Raw genomic sequence first — 16,427 nt, 5'->3', positions numbered from 1 at the left:
GAGAGAGACAGTGCAAGCAGGGGAGGAACAGAGAGAGAGGGAGACACAGAATCTGAAGGAGGATTTTTTTTTAAATTTAATGGGACACTAGCATTTACTATAAAGGGTTCTTAATGTTGCTAAATGAATATTAGTAGGTATGTTTTTGTAAGGTAAATAGTTCATTCAGTGGGGACCCCTCAGGGATGACCAAGTAGATAAAGAAATGACACTGGTCTCAGATTGGTTTTCCTTGTGGAGTAGGGGACATTTACAGTTGCATTTGGGAGGACAGAGGCATGATGTTGGCTTAGAGGGCTTTTCATAAGCCAGGAGTGTCTCCTAGGCTTAGCGATGCTAGAATGAAGCAATGTTCAGCTGCATCTCCTAGAAATATAGCTTACTGTGAAAAAACACACCCCATTTATACATGCTTGGACTTAAACATAGATTTGACTTGGCCATTGGGCAAGCAGCTTCTGGGATGGAAGGAGGGAAAAAAGGAAAAGAGGAATGGATGATAAAATGCTAGCCTCTCCCTTCTCGTCCCCAGGGCCATTGTCCGTAACCAATCGTGGCACCTTTGCCTCTGGGCCTTGTCAGAGCCTCACAGTCCTTCAGCAGGGGCGGCCACCACCTAGACATTTGTGCCAGCAAGTCCAAGATGGAACTCATCAGTTCCTGTTGGAGCCTTGTTGTGTGATTGAAGGATGATTCCTGATAGACTATATATCTTCAGAAGACAGTTTCCTGAGTCCGTTTGGGATGGGGCATTCTGCAGAGATGCCTGCCCTGATCTGTGGGCTTGTCCCGCTTTCTGAAGCTGAGGCAGTGGAGCAGGTTACACCGAGAGATTGTGCTTCCCTGCGCCGGGGGCAGGATCATAGCAGTTGTGAATGGGATGTGATGTTTGCTCCTGCCTCTACTGCTTGCTTTGTGACCCATGCCTGAGATCTTGAATGGGAGTGTTTGCCAGGTCAGCGGTTACTTCAGGGTGGCGTAGGCCCGTGGGAACCGCCCGGTCCAGGGATTTGAAAACCCAGGATGTCGCTAAGGGTTGGGTATCTAACACGGAAGCAGGCCGTGACGAACTGAACATGTCTAGACACCCATCCCTCAGGGCAGACCCAGTGCTGCCAGATCTGATAGACTTTAGCAAAACACTCAAAATTCAGATTTTTTATACCTGAAATCGTCTGACTTTTAAATGTTGACAGCTCATTAAAAAATTTAGACATCATAGACAAGACAAAACGTGTCTTATGAAAGAGGAAACCATGATTTGGCCTGTTTTTAACGGAGGAGGGTGATAGCATAGCCTCTAAAATCCAAGATTTCTGGCTTTCAAGTCTGGTGCTCTTTACATGGGTGCCCAAGGGTTGAGTGTTTCTCAGGATGTGTGTCTCTGAAAGCATGGACTTCTGAGTGTCCTGTGGCAGGCAGGGCATTTCACGAGCCCTCTGAAATACGTGCAGCCCGTAGCACTGCTTTTAGCTGGGTAGGTGATGGGCCACTCAGACCACTGTAGCCTTTCCATTTTATACAGGAGCCCGGGTCTCCACACTAATTGAACATTTGTCATCAAAACAGCCTTACTTTAAAACGTTAAAGTGCCTTTGTGCCCAGAGATGAACTGTCTGGAAAAATGCATTTTAAATCTTCTGAGTACATGCAATCAAAACTCCATTCTGCTCCAGCCCCCAGCCCCCAGCCCCCAACCCGTCTCTGATGGACCTGCATGCATCCAGGTCTACTGAAAACTCATTTTAACTTCACTTATAAGTGCGTCGCTGTGTCTGATGTTAGAATTTGCTTCAGAATGTGGTTCAGACTTCCGGTGTGTCCAGTGTTGTTGCAAAAGCAGCTTCTACTTAAGAGTCTGCTTTGACTATGTCATCAAACACTGAGAAATACGTGATTTGTTTTTCTTCTTTTCTCTCAGGAAGCTGACAGCTGGGAAATTATAGAAGGGCTGAAAATAGGCCAAACCAATGTCCAGAGACCAGACAAACATGAAGGCTTTATGCTGAAGAAAAGAAAATGGCCTTTAAAAGGCTGGCACAAGGTACCATTTTCATCATATTCATCTCCAGACCTTCGTCGTCAATAGAGAAGATCTTATTTGGTGTCATTAGGTGGGAAACGAAGAGAATGGTTGTATGTGTAAAACTAATTTTCAAAGCCTTTTTTGTTTAACCGTGTGGGCTACAACCCATTATACCCATTTAAGTCTGAGATACATAATATCTGTACGCAGGGAAAAAATATTTTACATTATATTTAAAATCCAGTTTGTACATGTTGTCTATTCTACTTTTTCATTTAAAAATAATATGAATATAGAAAAATAATAACATGAATGTATGCTTATTAAATATTCTCTGAAATAAGATGTTTTTAAATGCATGCATATGTTCCGTTCCATTGGATGGATTTATGCTATATATCACACCATTATTGAACCAATTCCCTATTGCTGCACATGTAGGATATATCTAACTTATTTACTATACTGCTGTTGTGATGAACATCCTTATACACAAATTTACATTTAAGTCCTTGGAATAAAGTCCTGGAATTACTGTTACCAGTGCAAACTAAAGATGGAAAATCACAGAAGTCTGTTTACTGCTCTTAAAAGTATGTGATTTATTCCTCTCTCCCCTACCTCTACATCCTTTCTCCATCTTCCAGTTTTAATTATGGAGAAAATATTTTGTACTACACCAATGCAGTTATCTAAGTAACAAGAATTCTGTGAGGCTAAGAAGGAGAAAATTATCCTCCATTTTCAATATAAGGTCTTCGACAGAGCACCAGTACCTTCTCTGAAATCACTGGAAGAACAGGTTCATGTACTTGCCGCACCTGCTGATGGATTTCATCTCAGAGCAGATGGATCTATTGGCCCAAATGACTGGCTGGTGACTCTCCAGTGGCCCAAAACAGGGATGTTATGGATTATAGCATCTTTTGCAAACACATTTTTTGCGATTTAAGGGGAAGACTTAAAAATTAACCAACGGCAAATGCCCTACTTCCCAGTCTCTGTGCGTGAAATAAAAATAGCTCAAAGAGGCTTCTAATGTTCCTTTCAGAAGCCTTCTCAGTCTCCCCTGAACCCATAATATTATCCCAATACCAAAATTTCTGTCCACCCTTGTTCTTCCTTGGATTTTGGCCAGCTGGCCATACTGCTTCCCAGAATCACCTTTTGCTTTTCATTCTGGCTTCACCACTTTGCAATTCCTCGAATCACTGGCCTTGCTAATCTCTTCCCCCATGATCACACAGTAGGTTATATCTGCTAACATTCTTTGATAGGTAGAAATGGAAAAGTAGAGAAAAGAAGTCAAAGAAACCAATGTTACATGAATCACTAACTTTAATTTAGCATTCTCAGGTCCACATCTCAGTGGTTCAACAGCCATTCTTTCTAGGCCATACCTTTGAGCATTTTTCTATATCAGTAGTAGGAGGTTCTCAACTTGGATTGCCTTTTCTCCTGGTCTCTAGCGCCATCAGATATTTAGTCAAGCATCAGCATATGTGATTGCCCGTGTCTTGGGTGATTGAGTAATCAAGTGTTTTTCATCTGTGGGGATACTTTCTTCTGGTGCTTTCTTATTGCCCCCCCAGTACCTGTGTCAAAAGGGTTTTCATGGCTTTCTGTGAGTTCTGTGCAGAGTATCTCTGGGCTTGACCACCTGCTACCTCAGCAGCTAAGTGGTCCCAAATCACATAAAACCTTCCCAGCAGAGTAATTTTCCAGCCATAGAAAGACTCCTTGCACTTTTAGAGACCGTAGGAGGGCACTGGACCCATTGTTTGAGTGGGTCCTGAGAATTGTTTGTTCCCTTGTGAATTGCCCATGGAAAGGAAACCAAGGAAACCAGCAGAGTCTTCCTGAGTGTTTGTGGAGCAATAATGGCTAGATTCATTTGGAGTGGACCAGGAGCTTCTTGAAGGAGACAAAAATTGCCAAAAAGCTCGCTCTCTCTCTCTCTCTCTCTCTCTCTCTCTCTTTTAACCCTGAATGTAATTTAGAAGTATTTTTAATCTCTTTTAGTGAAATGCAAGCATTTTGCTAAGTGGAGATAACAAATATATTGCTAAAGCTCCTTCGTAAATGTTCCAGATAATTTATTACTCCTAGATCTAGTTCACTGGCTTCTGTAACAGACTTGAGCATTTTCAGGAATTTTCCGTGGTATCCAGGGAAATGCAGGAGTTTACATCCAGAGTGAACAATTCCCTGTAGAGAAGCTCCTTACAGAATCACTGTGATCTAAACTGAGTTATTCTCATTTCTCACTTTCAAAGACACCCTGATGTGGCTCATTCAAAAGTCTTGGCTGTGGGTCCTGAGACTCCATCCCCCAGGCCCACTCCCTTCGAGGAAAAGCATGTCGAGAGATTCGCTCTCCATCAGATTGTGTGTAAAAGAACCCTAGTAAGCTAATAGTATGGAATTCAAGCTCAGATTTCCTTACCATTTAATGTGACTGACTATGGCCAGGTACACTGAATTCATATAAGTTAAAATGAGCAAACATACTGATTAGTAAATGCCAAGAAACGTTAGACCCATGCTTGTGAATGTTTTATAGAATTCAAAATGTAGACGGTAACTGGGCGTTGTTTGGTTCTTGCAGCGGTTTTTTGTCCTGGATAATGGCATGTTAAAGTATTCCAAGGCACCACTCGATGTAAGTAGCACACAGGACATGTTTCAAAGATTGTTTTAAAGTGAGTAAACACCACAATTGTGTAAGCCTTGTGACATAGCTACCAGCTTTGTGCTCTTCTGTGCCTGTAAGATTTAATAAGTTACCCTGCTCACTTCGGCAGCACATATATTAATAAGTTACCAAACTTCCATGTCCCATGGAAGATGTGTTTCATGCTTATGCTCAAGCTAGCATAAAAATCTCAGATGGGAGCATGAAGATTTAATTTAACAATTGTGATGTGTGTTTTTCAAAACAGAAGGTTACACCTAAAAGTGATACACTAATAAAAATCACCCCTTCTGTCTTGGAGAGAAAACCCAAATAGACTTTTTTTTTCTTATGCATCTCTCAATGAACTATGCTTTATGTGCTTTTTTTGAGATTTAAAGCAACCTTTGTTCTTGTCTATATCCTTTTAAAACCTATCTTATGAACTTCATTTGTGTTTCATGCATCCTTTTATCTTGGGAATCCCAACTCAGTAAAATTATTACAAATTATTTTTCTTTAATATAAGAAGTAGTTGTTTGCATGTAAAACGGGAAAATGCCATCCTTCTTATCATTGTGGTGTAGGGGAAATAACAGAGGGCTCAGATTTCAGTTTTGTCCCCGTCTCTTTCACTGAATCAGCTGTGTGTCCTTGATCAGACAAAGGCAGCCAAGAGGGAGCCCTGGCTGCTCTGTGCTCTCAGTCTCAGCTGCCTGGTTCTGCCTCAGCAGCTGTCTTCTAGTTGATTACTTGGGGATGTTCTGAGTTGTGGGTCAAAGATTGACCATGGTTATTTTAGGAACCACTAAGCCTATCTTTTTTGGGATATAAGCTTTGCAATCTAGAATTATGAAGATTAGCATTATACGTTGTGCTAGAGACAGGACTAAGAAATGAATAGTCTGAGGTGCCTGGCTGGCTCAATTTGAAGGGCATGCAACTCTTGATCTCAGGTCATGAGTTCAAACCCTCGCTGGGTGTAGAGATTACTAAAAACAAATAAACTAAAAAAAAAAAGAAAAAAGAAAAAAGAAAAGAAAAGAAAAATAAATGAATAGTCTTGTTTATTGAAATTGGTGTGAAGTCACAGAAACTTCACCTGTCCTCAGATTAAGGACCTTAACCTCAGAACCTTAACCATTTTTTTTGTGTAAAGAAGGTGTGGTATTCCCTTTCCCAGAGATAAATTAAAGATTACATTAAGCTCATTTCAGTACAGAAACACATCAAATCATATATCCTTCTAGCCTATTTACTAGTCTTCTGACTTCAGATTCAAAAGGGGAAGGTCCATGGAAGCATTGATGTTGGACTCTCGGTCATGTCAATTAAAAAGAAAGCTCGGAGAATAGACCTTGACACAGAAGAGCATATCTACCATTTGAAGGTAAAGTCACTTCTCAATAGTTTTTCTGCCTTTATCAGGGGAATTCACTTGCCTGTGCCAGTGGTAAACAGGAGATTGGTTTCACCATTACCATCTCCTCTTGTTCATTGTTTTAGGTGAAATCCCAGGACTGGTTTGATGCATGGGTCTCCAAATTGCGCCATCATCGATTGTATCGGCAGAATGAAATTGTCAGATCACCAAGAGATGCTAGTTTTCACATATTTCCTTCAACCTCCACAGCTGAATCCTCACCAGCTGCTAATGTTTCTGTTGTGGATGGAAAGGTACGACTCTGTTATATAAAAATCAGCCCAGAAATTGCTTGGAAAATTATGTAGGCACATAACAGTGTCATTTGATAAACCAGGAAGAGAAGATTTATTTTGTAAACTAACCCTCAAGACAACAGTGACATTTGGCATCAAAGTTAATCACAAGTATAGGTTAGGTAGAATGTGGATCAGCAAGAGAATTAATAGTTACTTTTCCTTTCTATGAATGGACCACATCCTAATTTTATATGGCTTTGTAGGGATATTAGGAAGTAGAGTGAACATTTGGCTAATCAGCCCCTAGAAATTATATTTTCCTGGGTGGTAATAAGAAGACCACAAAGTTTTGAAAATGAAATTTGCTTCTCTACCTTGAATATATTACATGTGTAATATATTGCATACATGACTCAGAGAGATACCATTGAATTTGCCCATGAAGTTAAGGTAAGTTGGCTAAAGAATGTGACCATAATATATGTAGTAGACTATTTGAGTGATTAACCATTGTGTTAAGCATTTGACACTCATCTCTAATTTTTAATATAGACTAAACTCAGAGACAGTAAAAAATTTTTTCAAAGAAATGACATAACCATTAAACAGCTGAGCCAGAATCCAAATCCTCATCTCTGTGTTCCCAAAGTCAGTGCCCTTTCCACTGTACTAAGTACCAGATTAAGGCAGGCTGAAGTTGTTCTTTGGCCTGTATTAAGAGTTCATATTTTTCATGTGGCTGAAAAGCTAGAGGTGTTGCCTGTTAAAAACTGAAGTGAGGACAAGAGACAGGGAGACGGTTGTTTCTGCCTTTGATTCAGTAATTAAGTTTTCTGAACCATAGCCACATTGCAGTGCCCAGGGGTGTTCCAGCTTCCCACTTGGCACCTGATATTGAGAACACAGACATCTGTGAATGAATAACTGGCTGCCATAAAGATTTGGGTTTAAGAACCTTTCAGTGAGGATTCTGCTTTTCTCTGCTTTCTTATTTAGGGATGTATGTAATATATATCCAAGTGTCCTTAGCAAAACGTGGAAAAACCTCATGGAATCTGCGAGATTACTCAAATCAGATTACATGAAATACTGCTGTATTCACTATTTACTATTTTTTTTAAATGTTTTTTATTTATTTTTGAGAGAGAAAGGCAGCGCTCGCATGCGTGCCCATGAGTATGAGAGGGGGAGGGGCAGAGAGAGGCGGGGACAGAGGATCTGAAGTGGGCTCTGTGCTCACAGCAGAGAGCCCAATGTGGGGCTCAGACTCACAAACCATGAGATCATGACCTGAGCCGAAGTCGGATGCTCAACAGACCAACTAAGCCACCTAGGCACCCTCATTATTTACTATTTTAATGGGAGTCACTTAAGTGATTTTTGTTAAATCCCATTAATTATGTTTCACAAGGCTCTTAAACCTTGTTTCATTCTGGTGGTAGCCTTGCCAAGAATTGTTTAACCAACATCTTCCTCCTAGGACCAAGGTATTGGGTTAACCCTCATACTATCCAGTTCTGAAGTGAAAAAGAAGGAGGTCAGAGGGTAGGAAGTAGAGCACTTACTGGGTGACCCAACACACAATGACTAAGACAGTCCTCAGGTTTTCCAGGCCCCCTGAGTTCTCACCACAGAATAGAATGAATCCCAGGGTTAGTCCAAACTAAACAAGAATTATATCCCAGATGGATATTAAAAAAATTTTTTTAACGTTTATTTATTTCTGAGACAGAGAGAGACAGGGCATGAGTAGGGGAGGGGCAGAGAGAGAGAGAGGGAGACACAGAATCTGAAGCAGGCTCCAGGCTCTGAGCTGTCAGCACAGAGCCCGACTCGGGGCTCAAACTCACAAACCGTGAGATCATGACCTGAGCCGAAGTCGGTCGCTCAACCGACTGAGCCACCCAGGCGCCCCCAGATGGATATTTTTAAAATATGAACATTTAATCCTTTAAGATGCTTCTGCCTGCATCTTTGGCATAGACTATTGATAAAAGATGTAGTATTTTCATCCCTGTGTTAGTTATTAAATAACTTGGGTGATACCCGAGAATGGAGAACTGAAGCCAGTTCTTCTCCACTGTTTGCCTTGGTATAAGAAGCTCTTTAGCTCTGGTTTTCATAGAAGATCTATTGCTGTAGTTACGAATGACACACCTCTAAGATTGAACTTGGTGAAAGATCTCCGTGACACTTAGCAGAACGCAATAAAGAGTGAAGAGAGTTTTTTGTCACTTGGCTTGCATTCTAAGTATCAAATTATGAGAGTCCTGAACGTTAATTGGTATGTGGCCCCGTGTGGGTAATAAATAAGTCTGGGTTTGCTAAATACGTGCATCTTTCACTTCATGATGATTTAGGACAGACACAATCAATTGTAATTGAATATGAAAGTCAGATATGGAGTTTTGACATTGCTTCAGCTTTTTCAAAAGTAAGTTCCTGCTTTTTCAACTAAGTGTTCACTGAACTCACTGCGTTATCTCCTTACTATACTTCCTGCAACTTTATTTCACATAAAATCCCTTTACGGGAAAGTCTATCAGCTGTAGATAATGATAATTTGCCAATGCTGACTTTTTGTATGTTACAGTTTTTAATATGCATTCAAAGCAGTGCGCAGCTGCTGGGTGGTGGATAATGCATTTAGGAATCACATGTGGCTGATGAGGCCTTGAGCTGATCATAAGGAAGTAAGAGCTTCTGGAAAGCAAAGGCCTTCACTCATGAATTAGAAGTCCTGTAATAAGGACCCCATGCCCAATACAACTTGCTGAGCAAATTAAATTTTTTGGGAATTTGAGCTGGCAGACCCTTAAGATATAACATACATCAGTGTTTTCCACTCCTCATACGGTGGAGATAGCGGCTTAATGAGTGTTATCACTTACGAATTTCGGCTTCACTGAGCATGTACACATTTAACCCCGAGGCTTCCTCCCTATTTCCAGGGTGCTCTTTCTTCTCTTTTTTGATGTCACTTTGAGGATATCTCAAAAAAATTGTTTAAATCACTTAAATATACTGTTTCTGCTTAACCATCCATTTCCTCTCGTTCATTGTAGGTGCAAGCAAACAGCTTTCCATGGCAGTCCCCTTTACCGTGCAGCAACAGCCTCCCCGCTACCTGCACGACCGGCCAGAGCAAGGTGGCAGCCTGGTTACAGGACTCGGAAGAAATGGACAGGTGTGCAGAAGGTTAGTTCTTGCCCAGGGCAGGCTCTCAGGATAAGCCACGAGAACAGAAACGAAAGAGGTGAACTTGAACTGTGGATGCTGCTCCCTTCCCCCTCCAGCCTCCTTGTTTGCCTCCACCTTTCTAGTTCTTATTTTTCTGCACCAGATCCTTCCCCTTCCTGTGACTCCATCTTCCTACCACCTGTTCATTCTCCTGCACCCTCACAACTACTGAATCTTGTCTCCCCGTTCCCCTGCCTTTCACCCCTTTCCGCTTTGGCCTTGCCACCTCCTTCCTCACCACCAGTCCCCGTCTTTCTTCATTAGCCTCCTACCTGCCCCACCCCACACCCTGGGGGCAATCTCACAGCCCAGTACAGCCCCCGGGGTACCTCCACCCTTGCTCTCGACTGCTGCCAGGTCACTTGTACAGCTTCCTTTGCTGCTTCAACTTGTCCGAGAGCAGGTGTATGTCTCCTGACAACCCGCAATAAGTAGCAAAATTATATGGCATTTCCTAGCCACACTTAACCTGTTTTGGTGTTCCACCATGGGACAGTTATTAACCATTCTGAACATATACACAGTTCCCTCACTCTGCCATTGTGGAGCCTCTTAATCTCCAGAAACTTTTCTATTCCCTCGTAATAAGCCTGACTGAGCATTTTGGCCCAAACTGCCACAGACCATTTCCATTCTATGAGATAGTTTTCATTTGACCTAAACTGAGAAAACAAGGATAATATGGCAAGGATTTTATAAAGCTAAATTGATTTAATTTTTAAAAATTATTTTGTGATGATATTGGGCCTAACTTATTTATATTAAATTATTTTCTCTTATGGAATTATGGTGAAAGTAGATGTTGGATTATTTTCTTATGTCCTCATTTAGAAAAACTGAAGTTTGGCAATTCATGTTGATCCCAACCCCCAAAAGTATATATATATTTTTTTGTTCTATGTGTGTGTGAACTCAAAGTCTACAGCATTTTGATTAGCCCTGGACACATCCCATACTCAATGTTTATGTGAAAATATGATTTTACACAGGATGTTATATTCATAAAGCATGTCCAACTGACATTCCATTCAAAGGCTTGTACTTAAGTGTATTTACAAAACACACAGATATTCATCTGAGTATATGGTCTTCAGGTTGGGGAAAGAAGCCAAACCTCACTGTCTTAAAACACTGTAGTCTCCCCTCAGCAGTGGTTCTAGATGTTTCCACCTGTCTACTAACTTCGCAGTTTTGTAAACATGCGTGGTATTTAACCTGGCTGCCTCCTTTGCCGACAAGATTGACACCATCCACTGGGGCAAAATCCATTCATCTGACCAAAGTGAAGAGACATTGGCTTTGATGCCAGGAAAGCCCCTGGCTGGTGGGGCAAGAGGGATGTGTTTGTCTCTCTGTGTGCTCTAGAATACTCATGGCCCTTCCCTGTGCCTCCTCTCCTGTCTTGGGGTGCTCCTGCTTCTTCCCACCCTGACTACTCTACCTGTGTCTTCTATCCTGCCTCTCTGTTTCCTTCAGGATTTAGTGCAATAACTACCCCTTCTCTGGGAGACAGCCTTATCTTCCATTCACTTCTACTCTCTGTCCATAGACTCCAGCTTCTCTCCGTAATTTGATATTTGCCCCTTTTGCTCAAGGAAAAAGGCATTCTTAGTAGCAAGAGGTCATCTGATCTCCACTCTGTTCTCAGACCTCATCTCTGACCTGCCCTGTAGGACCTCCTCTGTGAGAACTTCTCCCTGAGACCCCATGAAGTTTTCCTTTTTCTCCAACTGCTCCTTCTCCGTTTCCCTGGATTCTTGTCTGGTCAGCGTCAGTTGTGGGGATCGATCAAGGTTCAGTCTTCTGCCTTCGGCATCTGTAATAGTAACTCTGGTTGACTGGGAGCTCGTTAATGGGCCAGACACTGAACTGGGCGCTTTACATACGTGGTTCATGTGAATCTTCACAGTAGTACCAGGCAGGAGTTAGGAACCATGTGTTTATAGATAGGGAAACCGATGCTTCCAGAGGTCAAATACCTAGCCCGTGTTACACAGCAAATACTTGGGGAGAGCTGGAGGGCTAGGGCAGGCCAACTGGATTCTAACGACTACGCTCTGCACTTCGGAGGTGACAGGCATGCGCATAGGGTCAGCTGGAATCTCTATTTTGATGAGATAGTGGTGATGGTGATGGGAGTGGTGGCGGTGATGGTGATGATGAGGGGGGTCGGTGGCAGTGATAATAGCAGCAGCTAACAGGTATCAGGCTCTTCCTGTGTGACAGGCACTGTCCTAGCTGTTTTGTATGCATCAACTCATTTGATCCTCTCAGAGCCATTTTACAGATGAGAAAACCTAGATTCAGGGGAATCAACTCACTCGGACCAAGTTCACACAGCTAGTGACGGTGGAATTGGGGTTCAAGCGTGGGTGGTCTGACTCCAGAGCACATGCACCATAACCCTCTCAAAAAGACTGAAAACTGCATAAATCTCAGCTCCTCATCCAGCCTATGTTTTGTTCCTGCCGCCTCTCCTCGCCATTGGCTCCGTCTGTGTGTACTCTCTGTCACGCCCCTCCTCAGCCTGTCTGAAACCAGCCTCTGTCTTCTCCCGGCAACAGCCCCAGCTGCTGGGCTCCCCTATTTTTGTCAGTGCTGCTGTCATAACCACCTCTGAGACCCGAGAGGTTTTTTGACCCTCCCACTCTGTTCATCTAGCCCAAACTCAGTTCTGTTATTTCTTTGAAAACACCCACCCTTCCCCCTGCCCTCATCTGCCCTTCCTCTCAAATTGCTTCCCTCCTCAGACCCACTGTTCACCTAGTCTCTGGCCGGTCAGCAGCCTTCTGGCTGACGTTGTCGTCCTCAGTCTCCAGCTCTGCTGTTCACCTCTCATAGGCTTTTGGGAAATTGCTGTTATTGAACGTGTTAGCAACTCTGGACCGGCATTTCCATGTTTTTTAATGTTTATTATTTATTTTTGAGAGTGAGAGAGAGAGACAGAGTGAAAGCGTGGGAGGGGCAGAGAGAGAGGGAGACAGAATCCAAAGCAGGCTCCAGACTCTGAGCAGTCAGGACAGAGCCCGACAAGGGGCTCGAACCCACAAACCGTGAGATCATGACCTGAGCCGAAGTTGGACACTTAACCGACTGAGCTGCCCAGGCCCCAGGCCGGCATTGAGCAAGCCAGTGCACTCAGCCGTGAGACGTAAATATTACTAATCCCCACTTTGCAGAAGAGGAAAGTGAAATGCCTACAAGTTAAGGAATTTGCTCAAGATCACACAGCTCCCCTGGTGAAGATGTTTGACCTACCCTGAAGCCAGTTCTTTGCCCATGACATACTTCTCCCTTCAAGACTGACATATCTTTAGATAGCTTTTATGCAAAAAAATCCCTTCAAGTGTTTCTCCATGGGCTCTGCAGCCCAAACTACTTAGCCCAGCATTTAACATCTACCCTTCAGGAGTGCCTGGGTGACTCAGACGGTTGAACATCTGACTCTTTTTTTTTTTTTTTTTTTTTTTTAATTTTTTTTTTTAACATTTATTTATTTTTGAGACAGAGAGAGACACAGCATGAACAGGGGAGGGGCAGAGAGAGAGGGAGACACAGAATCGGAAGCAGGCTCCAGGCTCTGAGCCATCAGCCCAGAGCCCGACGCAGGGCTCGAACTCGCGGACCGCGAGATCGTGACCTGAGCTGAAGTCGGACGCTCAACCGACTGAGCCACCCAGGCGCCCCAGAACATCTGACTCTTGATCTCAGCTCAGGTCTTGATCTCAGGGTCTTGAGTTCAAGCCCCATCTTGGGCTCTGCACTGGGCATGAAGCCTACTTAATAATAATAATAATAATAATAGTAATAATAACAACAACAACAACATCCACCTTTCAGCTTTCAGTCCCTACCTACCCTTTCGACTTTGCTTTCCTTTGGCCCAACTGAACGTATTTGCTATTTCCTGAACACACTTGCATGTTCCCTCCTCCGTGCTTTGGTGCGCATTGTTCTTTCCCACCTGCAGGGCCCTTTCTGCCCTTCTCCACCTTTCTCTTTTGCTGAATCCTTTCCATCAATCCTCCAGACCCAGAAAAGATTCCAGTCTCTCTTTTAAGTGTGCTCTGATGATATCTCTCTATTTTCTAAATTCCCACAACACTTTTATTTTTAGTCTCTCCTAATCATTTCATAGAGTCCCCAGTATTGACGTTTATATTTCAAAAATTCATCATGTAACATCTTGAACCCATAATATATCTGATTTATAGTGCTAATACTCAAAGTGGTGAACCATTCATAGATCTGAACTTACATCAGTCCAGATCTCAATTACATAAGGGAATTGTTTGGCTCTTGGAAAGCATTTTTCCCCCATGGAAATGAAATGTTAAATTAGTATTCTGTATGCCAGTGTTGAAGATGGATACTTAATAGTTTAACATACAAATTGTTTGCAATTTTTTTTTTTACCAGAATGTAAATTCCATGAATCTTACTTGATTGCTATATTCCCTATACTTAGAACTGTACTGAGTACCCAGTGTCTTCCATCAGTGGTATCTAAATGAGATAATAGATTGATAACTTTGGACATACCGTAATTTATTTAACCATTCCACAGTTGGACGACTTGTTTCTTTTTGGAGCAAGGTAGAACATGATGGGAAAATAAGTACATTGCTAGATATTTAAGTTTTTAACTGTTCACTATTATGAACTATCTCAGCAGTTTTTTTCTCAGCATAATTTTCCTTTTCCCCATTGCTAAAATTAGATTTAATCTTAAAGAAATTTTAGAGATTTCTTTTTTTAAAGATACCTCTGTTGCCTTTGGCAAATCTTTATAATCCTTATGTACATCCAGACTTAGGCAAGCAGTGAAATCCTGCCAAGGAGTTCATCTCTCCCATATTTCGAGCGATAGAAGTGGTGAGGACGGGTGCAGCTTGCTCCAAGTTAAGGCCATGCGGCATGATTAAACACAGTGTGATCAGTACTTTTCTGGGTTTCATAGCGTTTTCCCACCTACCATCTCAGTGGCTACTCTAAAGCAGGAAGGGAAGAGGCGGGTATATTACTGCCACCACTTGGCAGGTGAAGAGACTGCAACCCGGAGATGTAAAGTCAGTCCGTGTCACCTGAAGCTTAGTTTTAGGTTTCTTGCCTTGAATCACTTTCATTCACAAAGATCTCTTTCCATTCTTTTAGAAAAAGAGTGGATATTATTTTGATGGTTTGAAGCCCTGTTTCCAGATTCCTATGCTACCTCCATACACCGTTTGTGTATAATAATCACACTTAGTAAGAAGCATGGGTGTCATATTCACTAGATGGAAGGCTCAATGCATGGATAATGTGAAAAAATGTCCCTGCTAGCATGGTGCTTATGATACAGTTTTGTTCTTTAAAATGCAAATTAGGGGTGCCTGGGTGGTTCAGTCAGTTAAGCGTCTGACTCTTGATTTCGATTCAGATCACGATCTCACAATTCGTGGGCTTGAGCCCCATGTCAGGCTCTGCACTGATGGTGCAGAGCCTGCTTGGGATTCTCTTTTTCCCTTTCTCTGCCCCTCCCTTGCTTGTGCTGTCTCTCTCCCAAAATAAATAAATGAACATTAAAAAACATATAAATAAAATGCAAATTAAAATGTAGGCCCTTTCTAGCCCATCTCCCTTCTCCTCTTCCCTCTAACCCTCCTTCCTTATTTGCACTACTTTCTTCCCTCTTTCTTTTCCTTTCATGCTCTGTATTTCCTACCCTCCTGAACCAGTGGACCCTTGTTTTCTTCATAGGGAAGAGGATGGGAGCACAAGGGCACGGCCTCCCCTGAAGGTGGTGGCAGGTGCTGTCTTCTTCAGTACTGTCCTCCACACACCTCCTCTCTGAAGGAGTTTAAAGACACTGATGGCCAACGGTTCTCTGAAGAACAACCATTGCCCTTGAGCAGCCCATCTGGGCTCCATGCTCAGGCAGATGCTGTGAAGAAGAGGGTGTGGCCTGACCCTATAACTGCTGCTACCCTGCTCTCCATAGAGTGTGCAGTGATTGGGAGTCCTAGAAAGACCCTTGTAGTAGTAGCTCCTCTGGTTTTTTGTTTTTTTGTTTTTTTGTTTTTAACGTTTATTTATTTTTGAGACAGAGAGAGACAGAGAATGAACAGGGGAGGGTCAGAGAGAGGGAGACACAGAATCTGAAACAGGCTCCGGGCTCTGAGCTGTCAGCACAGAGCCCAACGCGGGGTTCGAACTCACGGACCGCAAGATCACGACCTGAGCCCAAGTCGGCCGCTTAACCGACTGAGCCACCCAGGCGCCCCTAGCTCCTCTGTTTTTATATCCAACAAAAAAGTCAAAAATCCCCCAAACACAACTCCCTGTGTTATTTGGCCCAGCTCATCTTGAGCCATATTTAACAGCAATATTTTGCTGCCTGTACTATATCTGTAAAAATGCAGATCCTTGAGACTTAATGAGAAACAAAGAAAATATAAATGAAATTTCCCACCAAAATTTGACTGACTACATACTCTAACCACTTTATAATATAACAGATTTATAGATGTGTCCTGTTGCAGTCTCTTTATAAACAGTATACATCCAAAAGTAATCACATAACCACCAGCATGTTCTAAATATTGATAATTGTGTAAGTAATACTAATAACTCAATACTCTTGTACCAAAATTCAATTTTTAAGAGTGATATTTTATTATGCAAATCTTTAAAATTCTCTCTTGTTCAAATATAGCCAAAAATTAAAAATAAAATTAAAAGCCATTTCTTCATTAAACATTCAATAAGCTTCATGCCCAGGTGATTCTCATGCTGCTGGGCCAGGGAACACACTTCGAGAATCTTTGGTTGTGTTTAGTATAACAT

General features: G+C 42.3%; 1 protein-coding gene across 12 annotated transcripts in view; it reads left to right on the top strand.

Moving 5' to 3' along the window:
* Positions 1 to 16,427, top strand: part of OSBPL6 (oxysterol binding protein like 6) — a 216,115-nt gene that overhangs the window by 148,432 nt on the left and 51,256 nt on the right. For 11 of the 12 annotated variants that reach the window (XM_047872081.1, XM_047872079.1, XM_047872080.1 and 8 more), the window contains 5 exons: positions 1,922 to 2,044; positions 4,635 to 4,688; positions 5,977 to 6,090; positions 6,207 to 6,377; positions 9,428 to 9,560. In XM_047872081.1, the coding sequence (XP_047728037.1) occupies positions 1,922 to 2,044; positions 4,635 to 4,688; positions 5,977 to 6,090; positions 6,207 to 6,377; positions 9,428 to 9,560 (595 nt within the window). The remainder of the gene's footprint in view (positions 1 to 1,921; positions 2,045 to 4,634; positions 4,689 to 5,976; positions 6,091 to 6,206; positions 6,378 to 9,427; positions 9,561 to 16,427) is intronic. The other variant, XM_047872084.1, reaches the window with a different exon arrangement.

The sequence above is a fragment of the Prionailurus viverrinus genome, chromosome C1 (genome assembly GCF_022837055.1).
Source record: "Prionailurus viverrinus isolate Anna chromosome C1, UM_Priviv_1.0, whole genome shotgun sequence".
Lineage (NCBI taxonomy): Eukaryota > Metazoa > Chordata > Mammalia > Carnivora > Felidae > Prionailurus > Prionailurus viverrinus.
This window is presented reverse-complemented; position numbering and strand designations above follow the sequence as displayed.